Source organism: Betta splendens, chromosome 10, assembly GCF_900634795.4.
Source record: "Betta splendens chromosome 10, fBetSpl5.4, whole genome shotgun sequence".
NCBI classification, from domain to species: Eukaryota; Metazoa; Chordata; class Actinopteri; order Anabantiformes; family Osphronemidae; genus Betta; species Betta splendens.
In genome coordinates this window covers 5,153,643-5,169,709 of record NC_040890.2, presented here as the reverse complement: position 1 = coordinate 5,169,709, position 16,067 = coordinate 5,153,643, and the positions used below count along the sequence as shown (strand labels likewise).

Here is a 16,067-nt window from a genome sequence, read left to right as displayed (position 1 = left end):
GACAACATTACTGCCCTAAATGAACATTATTGTCCATTTACAGGTTTGTCAAGGCCATCGGGGGAAACAAAAGCAGAGTGAGGTGCCAGGGGAATCCAATTAGAAATGAACCTCACAAACGATGAGCCCTGGTACGACGTTGTGGGTCCACAAAAGAACTTTACATGGACTTCAGAGGCTGAGAGAATGTAGAGCCCTGGTGAATACAGGGTCCACAATTTGTTTAGTAAAAAGGGAACTTTGAAAAGACTGTCATGCCTGGAAAGAAGTCTTTGACATGGGCGGTGGGAGAACTAGTAGTGGACCACAAATTTTGGTTAGCGGAAATTCACGAGGACTACATCGTAGGACTAGAGCTTCATGCTAGCCGGGAGGCATGTGTTAATCTACACGGGGCTGCATTACACCTCAGCACAGAGACCGTGACCAGAAAACTAGACTGCAGAGAAGCGAAGGAATCCGGGACAGCCAGGCAGCAGAGCCCCGGAAGAACATTGAGAGGAGATGGTAGCCACAGGACGGGCTCCACGACATCGAGGGCATGCCAAACCGGAGCCCCAGAACAGAGTGACGCAGCAGAGCCCCAGCGCAACGCACCCGAGCAGTGTTCTCAGCGGAGACGGTGGCTGCGGTGGAGGAACTGAACTGGATGTACTGCAGAGTGAACAACATGCTGAGTTGCTACTAGAGATTATGAACTTTGTGGCTGACGAAGTGGAGTGCACAACAACAAGGTTAGTGTAGCACAATAGAGACACAGGAGACGCTACTCCCATCAGACTGAGGGCACACAGATTGCCACTTCATAAAAGAGAAGCAGCAATGGAGTCCATAAAAAATGGCAACAAGTGGCATCATTGAACCAATGATACAGTCCCTGTGCCGCACCGATGGTAATGGTAACAAAGAAAACAAGGGGTTGGCGGCCGTGCATTGATTTTCTCAAAATAAATGCGGTGACTAAAAAGGACTGCTATCTGCTATTCAAAATCGATGACGCTCTTGACGATGTGGGGGGATCCAGCTGGTTTAGTTCGCTGGATCTCCGCAGTGGCTACTGGCAAGTAGAGTTGGCTCCAGAAGCTCTCCCCAAAACGGCATTTACGATTGGCACTGGGCACTGGCAAGTTAAGGTAATGCAGTTTGTGCTGTGTAATGCACCGGACACTTTTGAAAGACTAATGTAGCGTGTGTTTAGTCGGTCGGTTTACACAGGAGGGGTTGCGTCGGCATCAGGAGACAGACGCTGTCTTGGGCATAGTCAAGCAGTGGAGCATCATGTCCGCTGCTGCGATATTTGTACCGCACAAAAAGGCCCGATCCAGCAGTTCGAGAGCCCTGCTCCAACAGTACCTTGTGGGCACTCCAATGGAATGAATCAGGGTTGACGTTTTCCCAGAGACTGAAGCCTATGCAGTTTCCGACCAGAGTGCAGCTACGATGGCGCAGAAGCTAGTGGGCGAAATGTTTGCTCGTTTTGGAGTTCCGCACGAGCTACATAGTGATTAGGCCGCAACTTTGAAATCAAAGTGTTTCAAGAAGTGTGCAGGCGTTTGGGCATCAATAAAACTCAAACCACCCCACTTCATCCGCAGAGCGACGGCTTAGTAGAGCGGTTCAACCGAACATTAGACACACTGGGGTTAAGAACCACAGTGGATTTAGTTTTCAGGGCTCCACCGGAACCAGAGATCGCAGGGGGATCCGAGTTGGATGAACAAATGGAGATCATTTATTAGCAGGTGCAAGAGGCGCTGGAGAATGCTGAAGCCTAACAGAAAAGGTGCTACGACACCAGGCACATGGACCCCAACTGTCTGTGGGGGATTCGGTGTGGCTTTTCTGCCCACAACGCAAGCGTAGACTCTTCCCCAAACTAATGCCTAATTGGCAAGGACCCGGATAGATATTGGAATGGATTTCTCATGTAGTTTTCTGGGTAAAAATGCCTGGACGTGGTCGGAGGGTGGTGCTACACAAGGACCGCTTGGCTTCTTATAGCCCCTTGGCCACAAGAGAACGCTGAACTGGACACGGCCGGTCTCTATCAGGTCCCACTCCCAAGTTTGAATTGAATAATGACTAATGAGGGGGAGGGACCAGGGGTATGACCGACCGCCGGACCACTATGGATATCACTGGGCGGCAGGGGTGAACTGAATTACCCCCCCCCCCCATTATTTTAAATAAGTCATGTTAAAAAAAATGGAACTGATGTTCCTGGGATAGGTGTGTCACGTTATTGTCTTATATTGTTAAAATGACCATGGCTTGTGGTGGTAATGCAAAATGAGTTATGTCAGTGGTAGTGAGAAGGCACTGAAGTAAATGTTGACCTGATGACATGCATGATGATGATGATCCCAAGGCGATAGTGCCACTCTAGTAACAAGTATAGTTAAGTTATCCAGTAATCTTGCCCACGCTATGGTACACTAAGGGGATCCATAGTAGCCCATTGTTTGCCCTAATTTATTCATAAATTATAAGAATTAAACCATGGCTCATAGCACCTAACAAAACTAAAGCTAACAAATCACTGCATGGGAATAACTGGATCATTATACTTGGTAACTTTTGTAACATCGCAGATCAAAATGCTAATTAAGGAGCTGGGAGTAATGCCCCCACCACAGCACTGACTGACCTGGCTGAAGACGCACCCTCCAGTAAATGTGCAGGCACTGCTCCTCCCTGCGAAGGCCACGGTGACACTTGCACATCAGCAGAGCTGGGTGTTTGGCCAACAGAGCGTCCTGTCTCTCCAGGCACTCGGCCGCCACCTGCTCCACCAGTGGGGACACCTCTGCATCGTCCGCACACAGTTCCAAACCCCGGTACAAAGCTTGGCATTGGGGATCGGCTGAACACACCCGATGAGCTTCAACACAGTCAGTGGGGGAAGAAGGTAAAGGGTAGATGGATGCCGAGGATTCCAACACACCTATGACAGAACAAAGGAGGTTGCATTAGGGCTTGAAAGTGAATAGGTACTCCTGGACTGTGTGCAAGAGAAGAATACTTTCCAAAGCTGAAAGAGTTAGCACTGGACAGATAGCAGTGAACATGTTTGTATGGCCACAGAAAGAGAAAGAATGCTGTTGTTTAAGATTAAAATCAGTTAATTCCAAGGTGTAAAAAGACCCAAAGACCCAAACCCTGAGTTAATGCCAGTGAACAGGGACAAAACACACAGCTGGTCAGCATGGCGATCTGGACTCATTCTCATTTATTTATTTATTACAGTGCTTGTGTGCACCTCAAAGTTTCTCCAAGATGAAGTATTGTTTTGTGAAGTGTGGCTGCCTCAATTTGCAATAGCACAAAGGAGCAGCTCCCCTGGTAAAATCCAATAGCTGATATGCACTGGGGAAGTGCAGTGAAGTTGTCTGAGGACAGCAGAAATGTCATACAGGGAGGAGAAATAGGGAAACGGAAAGATAGATGGAAAAACGGAGAGGTGGGAGCGAAGGAGTGAGCGAGAGAGGTAGAGGCAGAGAGGGAAAGAGTGCGTACCAATGTGAACCTTGATGGGTTGGACACGCGCACAGTATGAGGCACAATCAGCATGCACTGCTGAAAATGATGTTCTTAGAATCACACACACACACACACACACACACACACACACACACACACACACACACACACACACACACACACACACACACACACACACAGAAGACACATAGAAACACATAGAAACACGTGCATGGCTGCCCAGAGAAAGACCCTTTTATGTGTGAGTCCTGCTGGGAGGGAGACAGGGAGGCACAGAACCCATCATTATTACCAGAACACAATACTGCACAACCACAGGGGGGGGGGAAAGCAATCTGTCTGAGACACACACAGACTTCCACACGCGCACATCTCAGTGTCAGAATAAAGTGGCTGAGAGAGCATAAACAGCTTAACATTCAGTGCCGGATCAGTAGCCAGTATGTAAATTGAATACTGAGTGTGCTGATGAAAGACTAACCACATACATAAAACATTGTTGGCTGAACAAACAGCCTTTGTGGAGCTCTGCATCCCAGCCACAGTGCACACCTAACACTAACCACACACAGCCAGGCCCACTTGATCCCGACCAGCACTCTGACCAGACGCAGCTCCCCATCACAAGAGAGCAGACACACACTGGGTCAGCTGTTCTTCACACGTCTGGTACCTGATGAAGTACTTCATCAGGTTGTATCCAGTCAAAGTAACTTTACTACCCTGTGCTGCTTAGCATAAGAATGCTACTTTGGTTGTGTTCAAGCAGCACGTTGGTGTAGGTGGGTATCACTGTCGCCTCACTATCCTGGGTTTGATTCCCGGCGCCTTTCTTTGTGGAGCTTGCATGTTCCCCCGGTGTTCGGGTGGGTTCTCTTCGGGTTCTCCAGCTTTCTCCCAAAAACATGCATTAGGTTCATTGGTCACTCTAGATTGCCCACAGGTGTGAGTGTGTTTGCATGGTTGTCTGTCTGTGATGGGGATGCTGGCTGGCTGGCTGGCTGGCTGGCTGGCTGGCTGGCTGGATGGCTGGATGGATGGATGGATACAAAACCAACAGAACACTACAAAAGAACTTGGATGTTTGTTTTCTATAGCGTGACAATAACAACAGAGCTAAAGTAAAAACCTACAGACCGTGAAAGCTACTGTCTTGTAGTGCAGTTGTAGTAAATATGAAATGTATTGGATCCTGTTCTGAAACTAGTGACAGCAGCATCTTGTTACATTATCATCTACGTTATTTATTACATTTGTTTGCATCCAGAAGTTACATTTCTGTGATATAATTCCAGTTGGCAACAGAAGATTTTCAAAGCTATTCTCCTTCATTCCTACACACAGATGGAGGCCAGGTTGGCTACATCACATCTGTCCAATCAGCTGCTGCATCCAATCACAACAGATTCCTGATAAGAGGGGCTGATGTCATGTCTCCTGCAGCCCACCTTCTCCTTCCTCAATCCTCCTAAGTGAATTACGTTGCCCTTCATGATGGTGAAGTGGATGAGGAGGAGAGTGAGTAAAGTAAACACTTCATGTAGGAAGCCCCCCCCCCCCCCACCCCCTCGTATTACACACCTGACAGTTTAATTACATGTACTGTAGTACAAATTATGAACATCAGAAAGATGAGTGGGTCACATGGCCCTCCATTAACATTCCATTAGCAGCATATAGCTGGTCAAAACACAAGTACAGTTATTACATACAGTATATATGATGCCTTAAATTCCCCAGGACAACTTTAACTAATGCAGTTTAGTTCATCTCTACTTGTAGATACTTGGAGACCAGTGACTGTACTGTTTCACAGCCAACACGGGCTCTGTGCTCACTTAAAAGCAATATGCCCTATTTGAATTTTATCTATTTTTAGCTTTAATTTGATTCTACAGTATATGGTCAACTAGCGCTTCATTAAAACATCACAGCTTCAGCTCCAGGACAGACCACTGAACAGTCCTTTAATCACTTTTGGTTTTGATTTCTTAGAAACTTAGTCTCCTGATTTGAGTGAGATTTCAACATTTCAAAAAGAGAAGTTAACTTAATGTTTGTATCCATAAACTACTATAATTTGCTGTAGGTTTTACTAACCTGCTGTTGTAGATTACTTTGTTTTTATATTAGTGAACTTGACAGTAAAGACAGTAGAAAACAGTAAAGACTGATTAGTCTACAGTACATGTTGCATCCACTCTCATCACTCTCTGTGATCTGTTGCCTTTTTATTGCTGTTGCAGGTCACAGAGTGTAGGACCAGGCTGATTACAAAGAGAACTAGCCATGCAAGTAAAATTGTTTGGCCTTGTTGTTCTAGGTGAGGATCAAAGAAGCACATGTAATGCACACGTCTGAGTTTTGACAGGATTCAAAGGATTCGTCATCCGCAGGGGACAGTAGGTTTGTTTTCTGACTGTGACTGCAGTAGCACCAGTGCTCCTGGAGTTTCTCATTAACATTTACTGAACCATCTGCTGCAAAAGTCTGGAGAAACGTTCAGAGGAAAGCAGCCATTCACACAAACTTGTTCCAGGAAATAGAGGTCACGCATCTCACCAAACATATTGTGATACGTCATTTCTTCTTAGTCTCATATGTTTCCATTTCAACAGATTTATTGTTGAAGGAGGTGAAATTTAGGAGCCTTCTACTATATGTTTCCAGTAGACGCTCCATTCATTTATTAAACTAAATAAATCTTTTGACCACCTTCTTCCTTTGTTGTCCCAGTCATTTTGCAGCCTTGTGAAATCCTTAGTATCTTTAGAAATTAGTTATAAAAACTATTTTTGTGCAATTCTGTTTGATTGAAATTATTTCGAAAATAAATATCAATGCCCAACACAGAAACACTAGACTGGCACAACTGAATTAAAAATACAACCTGCATGGCATCATGTTAAGGTCAACAACATCAGCAGTTTTTTTATTATTATAAGACTTATTTTATTTCTTATGTATTAGGATATAATATGGGGAAATTGACAGTAATTACAAAAATTTGGGTGAAATGTTCTAATCAGCTCATCCATGAAAGTGGACGTTTTTGGCAAATACAGTATAATGACATTCCCTCCAGGCATTTTTAAGATGTAGCATTATGATGGCAAAAGTTCACACAGGTTGCTTTGATTGTTGATTAGCAAATCTAATTAATTCATGATTAGAATAAAGAAAAAATAATTTCCTGCCACTCTTACTTTGGTCTCAGTGATTGACCAACAGAAGAAAAATGTGAAATTTAATCTTAATTGCTGCAAATATTACACACAAGACAGTTTAGAAAAACAAAAAAAGGGTTTCATCTGCTTCAGCTTCAACAAAGTAAAGTCAACTGCCCTTCAAATGTGCTCATTTCCTGGTCTCAAAGAAGCAGGTACAGTATATTTGCATGGATATTGATGTACTAGTGAATAAAAAGTAGGCTAATAGGTCTATTGCTACAACAGATGTATTATGTAGTTTTCTCACATTTAACTCAATGACACGTTTTCTCACATTTAGTCAAATGTGCAAAAGTCTAAATATAAATGTTAAATGTTAAATGTTAAATGTTAAATGTAAATGTTAAATGTTAAATGTAAATGTTAAATGTTAAATGTTAAATGTAAATGTAAATGTAAAATGTAAAATGTAAAATGTAAATGTTAAATGTAAATGTTAAATGTAAATGTTAAATGATCGCCGAGTGCAAGACTGAATATTCATTAATGTGCAAGTAGACTCCACCCCTACCCTCAAACAGCGCTGGTCTCAGATCAGAGACGCAAAATCAAACACCTCAAACAGTGCGCGCAAACCCCGCCCACATCTGATCTGGAAACTTTTGTTTTTAGCCTGGACCTAACTTCGGCTAGCTAGTAAAGTTAGCTAACTAATTCTCCACCGGCGCCACAGAAAAATTCTATTTAAACCTACTTAACTCCCCATTAATGGTGTTTACGACAGAACAGCAGTTTGAAGCGGAGCCTCAGCCCGCACACCTTGCCGTTAAAGCCCGTTCAATCTCCGCTAACGGGAGGGAGTCGGGGCTGACGGCCATGATGGCTTCGACTTCAGGCTTCTCTCCAGTATTGTCGTCCACCGATCCAGAGTCAGATGTGGGCGGAGCTATGCATACTGTTTAAGGTGTTTGAGTCTGCGTCACTGATCTAGGATCATAGGGGGTGGAGTCTACTTAAATATTCAGTTCGATCATTTAACATTTACATTTAACATTTACATTTAACATTTACATTTAGACTTTTGCACATTTAACTAAATGTGAGAAAATATGTTGTGTCATTTAGTTAAATGTGAGAAAACTAGTTATAGGTGCTCCTTTTACATTCGGCACCCCATAGGTCTGAAGCTTCAATAATCTGTATGTGAGACATTGATGGTTTAGCTACAGCAGGACTGAATGTGCTGTGATGTCAGATCCATACACAGTGTGGGTTGCTGTTCTCAGAAGTAATGTAACATCATGAAAAAGACAATTTATTAACATCCTGGTCCTTCTGAGCTGCTGCTGCTCTGCCTTCATTTGATGAGAAATTAATTATTGATTATAAATTTACAGTAAAATATTTCCTCAAATCTCCACCATATGCAGAGCTCAATGGATTAATACTCAACATAATAAAATCAGTATTAATTCTGAAGCATTAATAAATAATTACCAAAAATAAAAGCACCAGCTTCTACTTGTCTTTACACTGTGCCACAGGCTTTACTGTGAGAGCTGCTGGATTAGTGTACAGCACAGAGTGTGGCATCAGTAATCAACACTGTGATTCCACTGCACAAACTCACCTGATCACAGCCCTAAGCTGGTGCTATCAGCCCCTATTCTTCTCTCTGTGCAAATATCTCCATCTATATTCAGCACAGAAAAGTCAGAGCTAGACAGGAGCTGGCTCTTTGGGCCAGTAGCCCTATTAGTTGGGTCCAAGTGGGTAAAAGAAAGCTACTGTAACTGTTTAGCGTAAGTGTGACAGTAAGTGTGACAATGAAATTCAGCCATTATAGTATGTAATTATTGATGTGATGACTGATTTTCTGTCCATAAAAACAGAAAAGGCTCCTTAGTTGAAATCACAGCATGAACTGGGACGCGACACAATTAACAACTGCAACTACAAGTGCAGATAAAGCGACAAGATCAAGAATCAGCACCACGTCCCGGCTTCTGAGCAAATCTAAAACTGTATAGTTAACCTCTTGCAGGCTGTGGGAGACTGGTACAGCAACTCAACCTAAAAAGCTTCAGATACAAATGCATGAGGTTTCAGATTAACTTTCAGAAAATCTTTTATTTATATTCAAATGTTGGGAAAAATGGAAAGACAATGAATATGCAATGTAGAGAATTAGTCTCTTTAAACCTCTGGAAAAAAAATATAAGAATATATATATATATATATATATATATATATATATATATATATATATATATATATATATATATATATATATATATATATATACACACACTCTATTCTCACCCTCCGCGGGTGGTCTCATCCACTTTCCAAGCTCGGGTCCTCTACCAGAGGCCAGGGAGCTTGAGGGTTCTGCGCAGTATCCTTGCTGTTCCTAGGACTGCACTTTTCTGGACTGAGATTTCGGATGTTTTTCCAGGGATCTGTTGTAGCCACTCCTCCAGTTTGGGGGTCACAGCCCCTAGTGCTCCGATCACCACAGGCACCACTGTGGCCTTCACCTTCCAAGCCTTCTCCAGTTCTTCTCTGAGCCCTTGGTATTTCTCTAGTTTCTCATGTTCCTTTTTCCTGATGTTGCCATCGCTTGGTATTGCCACATCCACCACTACGGCTTTCCTCTGCTCTTTGTCCACCACCACAATGTCTGGTTGGTTCGCCATTACCATTCTGTCAGTCTGGATCTGGAAGTCCCACAGGATCTTGGCTCGCTCGTTCTCTACCACCTTGGGAGGTGTTTCCCACTTTGACCTTGGGGTTTCCAGTCCATACTCCGCGCAGATGTTCCTGTATACTATGCCAGCCACTTGGTTTTGGCGTTCCATGTATGCTTTGCCTGCCAGCATCTTACACCCTGCAGTTATGTGCTGGACCGTCTCTGGGGCCTCTTTGCACAGTCTACACCTTGGGTCTTGTCTGGTGTGGTAGATCTGGGCCTCTATGGCTCTGGTGCTCAGGGCCTGCTCCTGTGCAGCCAGGATGAGTGCCTCTGTGCTGTCCTTCAGCCCAGCCCTTTCAAGCCATTGGTAGGATTTGTTGAGATCAGCCACTTCAGTTATGTTCCGGTGGTACATCCCGTGCAAGGGCTTGTCCTCCCATGATGGTCCCTCTTCCAGCATCTCATCCTCTGTTCTCCACTGCCTGAGACATTCACTCAGCACGTCATCTGTCGGGGCCTTATCCTTGATGTACTTATGGATCTTGGATGTTTCATCCTGGATAGTGGCTCTCACGCTCACTAGTCCTCGGCCTCCTTCCTTGCGGCTAGCGTACAGTCTCAGGGTGTTGGATTTGGGGTGGAACCCTCCATGCATGGTGAGGAGCTTTCATATATATATATATATATATATATATATATATATATATATATATATATATAAGAAAAAAAATCATATTTGATGAATAAATGACTTAACTTAGACAAACATAACAGTGAAACGACTTCAGCTGTAGATAGAGTGAGTTGAGGTCAGGTCCTCAGGGGAGAACGCAGCGACTCCGAAACCACAATATCCCAGTAAACCAGTATCAGTGTAGCAGGAACCATTCAGGCCTGTTTGCTGAAGTCAGAAAGACTGGCTGGAACAGAGACCAACATACAGTCAGGGCATCACTGCACGACTTCCTGCTTAAAGGCTGATGATGTGAGCCAATAACTGGAACGTGAGTGACCTTTTAACAGAGCCAAAATTCCATCATATTGGTAGAATTAGTTCTGGGGCAATGGGACAGGTCAACTAATCTAATAATAATGTGAGAGAAGGAGTATGTGGAGCCGTTTGCATCAACAACATGAGCCGAGCTGTGCTCCCCTCAAAGGAAGCATTGGTTTTTGCAAAGGTCAGTGTGTCACCTGTTGATGTCTCATCTCGTTCCACAGATCCTCAATATTACCTAGAGTGGACAGACAAGCTGTCGTTGATGTGATTCAGATCACATATAAAGGGTTGTATAGGTCCCACCATGAATGGAATGCCTCCTCCTTTCTATGCTCGCCTGGTGTCAGGGTGCTTCTAAGGCACCGCTGTGTGTTGGCGATAGAATTGTAACACTGGATTTACAATGTAATGGTGAACCCAGTCCCTCTGACCAAACCTTGACCATGCTAGGCCACCATCATATAGCTAAATGACAACAGACAACACAGAAGTTCAAATATATTTGTGTCATTGTCACACAGTCATTTTAAAACAATCTGGACTGTGACCCATGAAAGACCAAAACCTGTGTGACCAACGTGAGAGACAGCTCTGCGAGTCGAACTTTTATACTGTTATAATATAGCTGACCAGCCACAAAACTAATAAACCGAACACAGTCACTTCAACTTTAACTTTATTTATAAAGCACCAGATTTATGATTAATTAGGACAACTAGAACACTGATAAGTTAAAAGCCAGAACAAAAAGAAAAACAAAACAAACAAAAAAACAAGACAACCAGAGCAAAAGTTATGGGAACCAGTAAGTCCTCATTTACTGCATATGGAGTCTAGGTGTATGATCTGAGAGGACTAGACCGAGACAGGCGAAAGATAAAGTAGAAGTACTGGCTCAACCTTCTTTGCTGAGAACCACTGCTTTCCTCCCACAACTACAACCTCTCTACTTCCTGTGCTTCCTAGATCCTCAGTTAGAGAAGCAGGAGATCAGCACACGATTGTTGGATTTGAAGACGTTCACTAAATGTCTGGCAGGGAACCTCCTACCAACAAGGAAAGGCTGTCGCAAAGACTAACTGGGGATTGTGGGTCCAGGCCCTGACACATCTGTCATCATGATAGCAGATGGCTCTGAGGTCAGGCCACAGCTGACCTGGGATCAGTCCAGGCTCTGACCACAGAGAGCAGAGGCCCCTTCAGGGACCACTGACTCGTGTCCCATACTGAGTTTGGATAAGGACACAGCTCTGAGAGAAAAGCTTGTTCACACACAGCAGAACTGAGGAAGACGAAGCCAACACACCATCTGCTGCGTCTATGTTTGAGTTCCAAATCCCAGTTATCAACAAAACACACAGAGCACACACACACACACACACACACACACACACACACGCACACGCACACGCACACGCACACACACACACACACACACACACACACACACACACACACACACACACACACACACACACACACACACACACACACACACACAGATCAGATGGATGCAGGTAAGTTGCTCATGTTTGTGTGACAGGAGAAGGAAGCTGGATTGTGTCACGTCTCACCTCATACCCCCCCTCCCCCCTTAACCCTACATGATCACTCTTGCTATTCTGAGCAGCTTTTTTTTTTACTCTTATCAGCAAAGCAGGTTTATGACGCTCATTTCTCTGGCCTCATTGCTCTTCAGAGACGTCATCGTCTGTCACTGGAGATCGATAAAGATAAGACAGTTTCCCTCTCTCTCCTATGGAAGGAGGCAAACACCCCTGCAGTGCAGTGGAACCATCAGTAATAGGTAGGAAGCATAGTGACATAGCCTGCACTTTAAAAAAACTCACACCAGAATTGTGTGTGAGTGTGTGTTCCTATTTTGGACGATTTTAGTGTTCTGATGACTGGTCTTTGACAGGAGAAATGCAACACAAGACAATTCAAAGCAATGACTATGAGCATGAGTATTAAAGTGGCAGGAAGTTGGTGGAGTACAGGCTTCTGTCCTGGGGACTGATGTGAGCTCTACCACACACGGATGCTGTGTCACGATTGCTGTAACATCGCAACCTTAAAATCCACACTGCTTTTGCAGCTTCCACCAGACGACCAGAGAAGCAGCACCACCTCCACCTGCTAGCAGCCTAGGGGCTGTGCGCACTACAGCACCAACACAACTGCAGCGTACCACCTCTCGGCACGATGTCATAGTGATATCAGATTACCTCATGTAGACTTTAGAGACAATGTGAACAGCAATCAGGGTAAAGCACAGTGAACAACCTGGACACTGGATCAGAAGTTAAAGACACTCTAACTGTTCAGACATCTGTGTGATGAGGCGCGTGAGCCTCTGTTCAATATGACGTTTGTAGTGACTGGACTTGATTTACATTAACTGGAAAAAAGTCTGCAAAACAAGTTCAAGCCCATAAAGAGAAAACTGTTCAAAACAGCCAATATGCCCTTAGGGCGGCTTCACTCCCAGGGGACCGGTATCAATACAGGCCTAGACCTACAGTACGAGGAACGTCTAGCCCTGACACACACACACACACACACACACACACACACACACACACACACACACACACACACACACACACACACACACACACACACACACACACACCTGCCTGCGCACCGATGTCAGCCGCTGCTGCTTCTGATGTGTTTGCACACTGGAGACGGTTCACTGCACTTCCTCATTGAACGACTTGAACAATTTATTGTGACGCGCCACTGAATCCAAGGGGGAATTTAGATTGAGATTAAAAAAAAAAAGAAAATCAGACATGACCTGACAGCCTTTAGGAAGAGAGCGGCGGTGAGGGGAGCAGGTGAGCCTGAGGCTGGGAGACAAACTGTCACTCACAATTACAGCGTGCTGACAAGCTGGACAATCATTAACATGGCTAATGAACACGGCAGGACATGGTGTAAAACAGAGCTCACACAAAGGATGACAAACACATAGTGAAGCTAAAGATGAGAGGTGGCACCTTACATGAAAAATAAAAGGTAAAAGCTAAAAGCTCTGTGTTAAAGTTAAAATTAAAGGCCTAATAATTAATATTCTAATAAAAAATAAATAAATATTATTATAACTTGTGTCTTTAGACTGGGTCTTGTTAAAGCACTACTAGTGATTCATGTATTTCATGAACCTACATAATTAAAATGAGGACAACTTTTCTTTCTACTGCTGTTCTCTGGGGATTTGCATAATCTTTTTATTGTATGTGACAAGAAATGTTTTAGACTTAACCGAGTGTTCGCTTCACAGTAACAGATGCTGATGGATCAGGATGCAGGTGGTTCAGGAACATGACCAGTGGCTCCAGTAATCGAAGCCACACGCTCCCTGTAATATATGCAGTAACGTATGACAAAGCACATGCAGTGCCCTGAGGTGACGGTCAGTTTTGATGGTGCAGTAGACGCCTTTTGTCTTCTCACAAAGGAAAAACAAGATTAGAATGAATGTTGTCCTCAGGACCAAGCAGCGCCCACACCCAAGAGGAAGTGCGTTTGTTCCAGAGGAGCAATCACATGTCAGACTCAGTCCCTGTGTTTCAGAAGTTACTCGGATAAAGTGACGCATGGCAGCCTTTGTTGCACTCCTTGGTGATGATGACGCTACTTCAGAGTATCAGTTCAAACCACACTGCTTAAGGCAAGAGGAAGGCGTTTAAGTCCAGTGTGGACTGAGTTAAAAAACACAAGATCGTCTCTGACACCGTGAATCTGGTCTGTGACATGTATAAATTGTACAGAAATTTAGTGAGTCTGTCCATGCAGATGATAATAACTGCATTTCATGCCTGAATCCTTTATGCTTGAGCCCATGTGAAATGAAGCGGCTAAAGACCTTTTGTGTTAAATCAGTGAAGCTGAGGAGACAATTTTAAATCTGCTGCCTTATGTTTATCTGTCCTAATGCAAATGACACCACTATGGTTTTCTGTTTTTTACTTTTTAGAAATTTGACAAAATCACATTAAAATACTTAATACTGTAAAATTAAAACCTACTGTAAGACAAGTTTGTGGTTATCAATGCGGAGCTGCAGGGCATAGCCTGCAGTGAACTACACAAACACGCAGTCAGAGCTTTAATACATTGTCACCGTCCCTGATGTACTCTGATACTACAAAACTAAGTAGCCTGTTAAAAAGTTGTGAAAAATGTCAGGGAGCTCCAGGGAGCGTGAATCTGACCCAACGAGCGTAAAGACGGCCGCGTGGGCTCAGGAAACTGAACAGAAAGTGAGATTATCCGTCCTTCGTGTCTTTTAACCGAAAGTGTGGACTACTGAGCTTTTTCACCCCCCCCCCCCCCCCCCGAACTCGTTACATTGGAAGTTGCGGGTCAAAGAATCAACACTGGACATTTTCTGTGCTTGTGTAAAGAATATCATTTCTGCACGTACCTGAGAAGAAGAGAACGAGCACGGTCCCAAGCAGGATCATGTTCGACCGCTCGGGTGACGGGGGGGTGGGGGTGACAACACGGGGACGTGGGACAGGACTTGGTGCGTCCTCGGCTGCTCCAGCTGCTGCAGCTGCGCTGTGCGCCCGCCCGCAGACAGACGGTCCTGCCCGCTACATTCAGAGCCGACACTGGCCCGTCCGGTCGTCCGCCTTTTGTTCTCTGCCTACCGGCGGTAAAGTCCCTCAAGTTTCAAGTCCCCTGATGGAAGCAGGAGATGAGTATCTGAGAGAAGCAGCCCCCGTGTGTCTGTGGTCGCGGCTCCAGCTCCGCGAACATCAAGCGTCACCGAGCGGGAGTCACCACGACGCGGCTCCGTTAGTGAAAGGGTCCCGGCACGTCCTGCGATCATGATGCTGACAGACAGAGGGGGCTGGGGTTATTAACGGGAGACACCCCCCCCCCCCCCCCCCCCTCCCTCCCCCCAAACAGCAGCTCCGCTTGGAGGGACACTTCAGCACGACGCAGCTTTTACTTTGACTAGAAAGCAAATCTCATTTTGTGTTTTTGTCTATTCTTCCATTTAATCACACCTTTCTAACTTCCTAGCGCGTAAAAAGACGTCTGTATCGCGCGCGCGCACACACAGAACATGGACGAAATATGGTGATATATTTTAGTTTACTGTAGTTTCCTTATCCATTTGACACAAACAATGTGGTAACCAAATACTACCACAGCAAAAAAAAACCTACACAAGAGAACAAATGATCGACCACAAGTAGAAGTGGTTGAAGTAGAGCAGTGGCCCATTAATCAAGGATCAATGATCATCTGAGGAGAAGTACACAGTATTAATATTACCAAGGTTTTTCAATATTTAACAGTGATATTTTACAATAAATTACAATATTGCCATTTTACAGAATTTAATTGTGGAATTAAGCAGTATAATACTGTATTTAGAATTTTACTATGAAATCACAACAGACAAGGCTTTTACACAGGACGTTGCTATATATTTGGATTTGGAATGATTGGTTGAATTGTTGATTGACAATTTTTTTGGCTCACTCTGCTGTATGGCACTCGGTTATAAGTGTAAGTTATACAAGTTTAGTTTAGTTTACAAGCTATTTTTTTACTTTTTCACTTTTCATTTGACGTGAATGTGTATTAGTTACTGAAGTAACATTGGGCGATATGGCGTTGTGTCCAGATCCTGAACTTAACTACGTAACTGGCTTTAGGTTTGAGGTTGCTTGTT

The 16,067-nt window shown here is 44.2% G+C and overlaps 1 protein-coding gene across 3 annotated transcripts in view; it reads right to left on the bottom strand.

The window, feature by feature from the left end:
* Window positions 1-15,224, bottom strand: part of LOC114864546 (GDNF family receptor alpha-1-like) — a 31,206-nt gene extending 15,982 nt beyond the window's left edge. The window contains exons 1-2 of one of the 3 annotated variants that reach the window (XM_055512504.1): window positions 14,802-15,224; window positions 2,648-2,944 (exon numbers count right to left, since the gene is read on the bottom strand). In XM_055512504.1, the coding sequence (XP_055368479.1) occupies window positions 2,648-2,944; window positions 14,802-14,841 (337 nt within the window). In that variant the 5' untranslated portion in view covers window positions 14,842-15,224. The remainder of the gene's footprint in view (window positions 1-2,647; window positions 2,945-14,801) is intronic. The other 2 variants (XM_029165425.2, XM_029165424.2) reach the window with 2 other exon arrangements.
* Window positions 15,225-16,067: the final 843 nt, after the last annotated feature.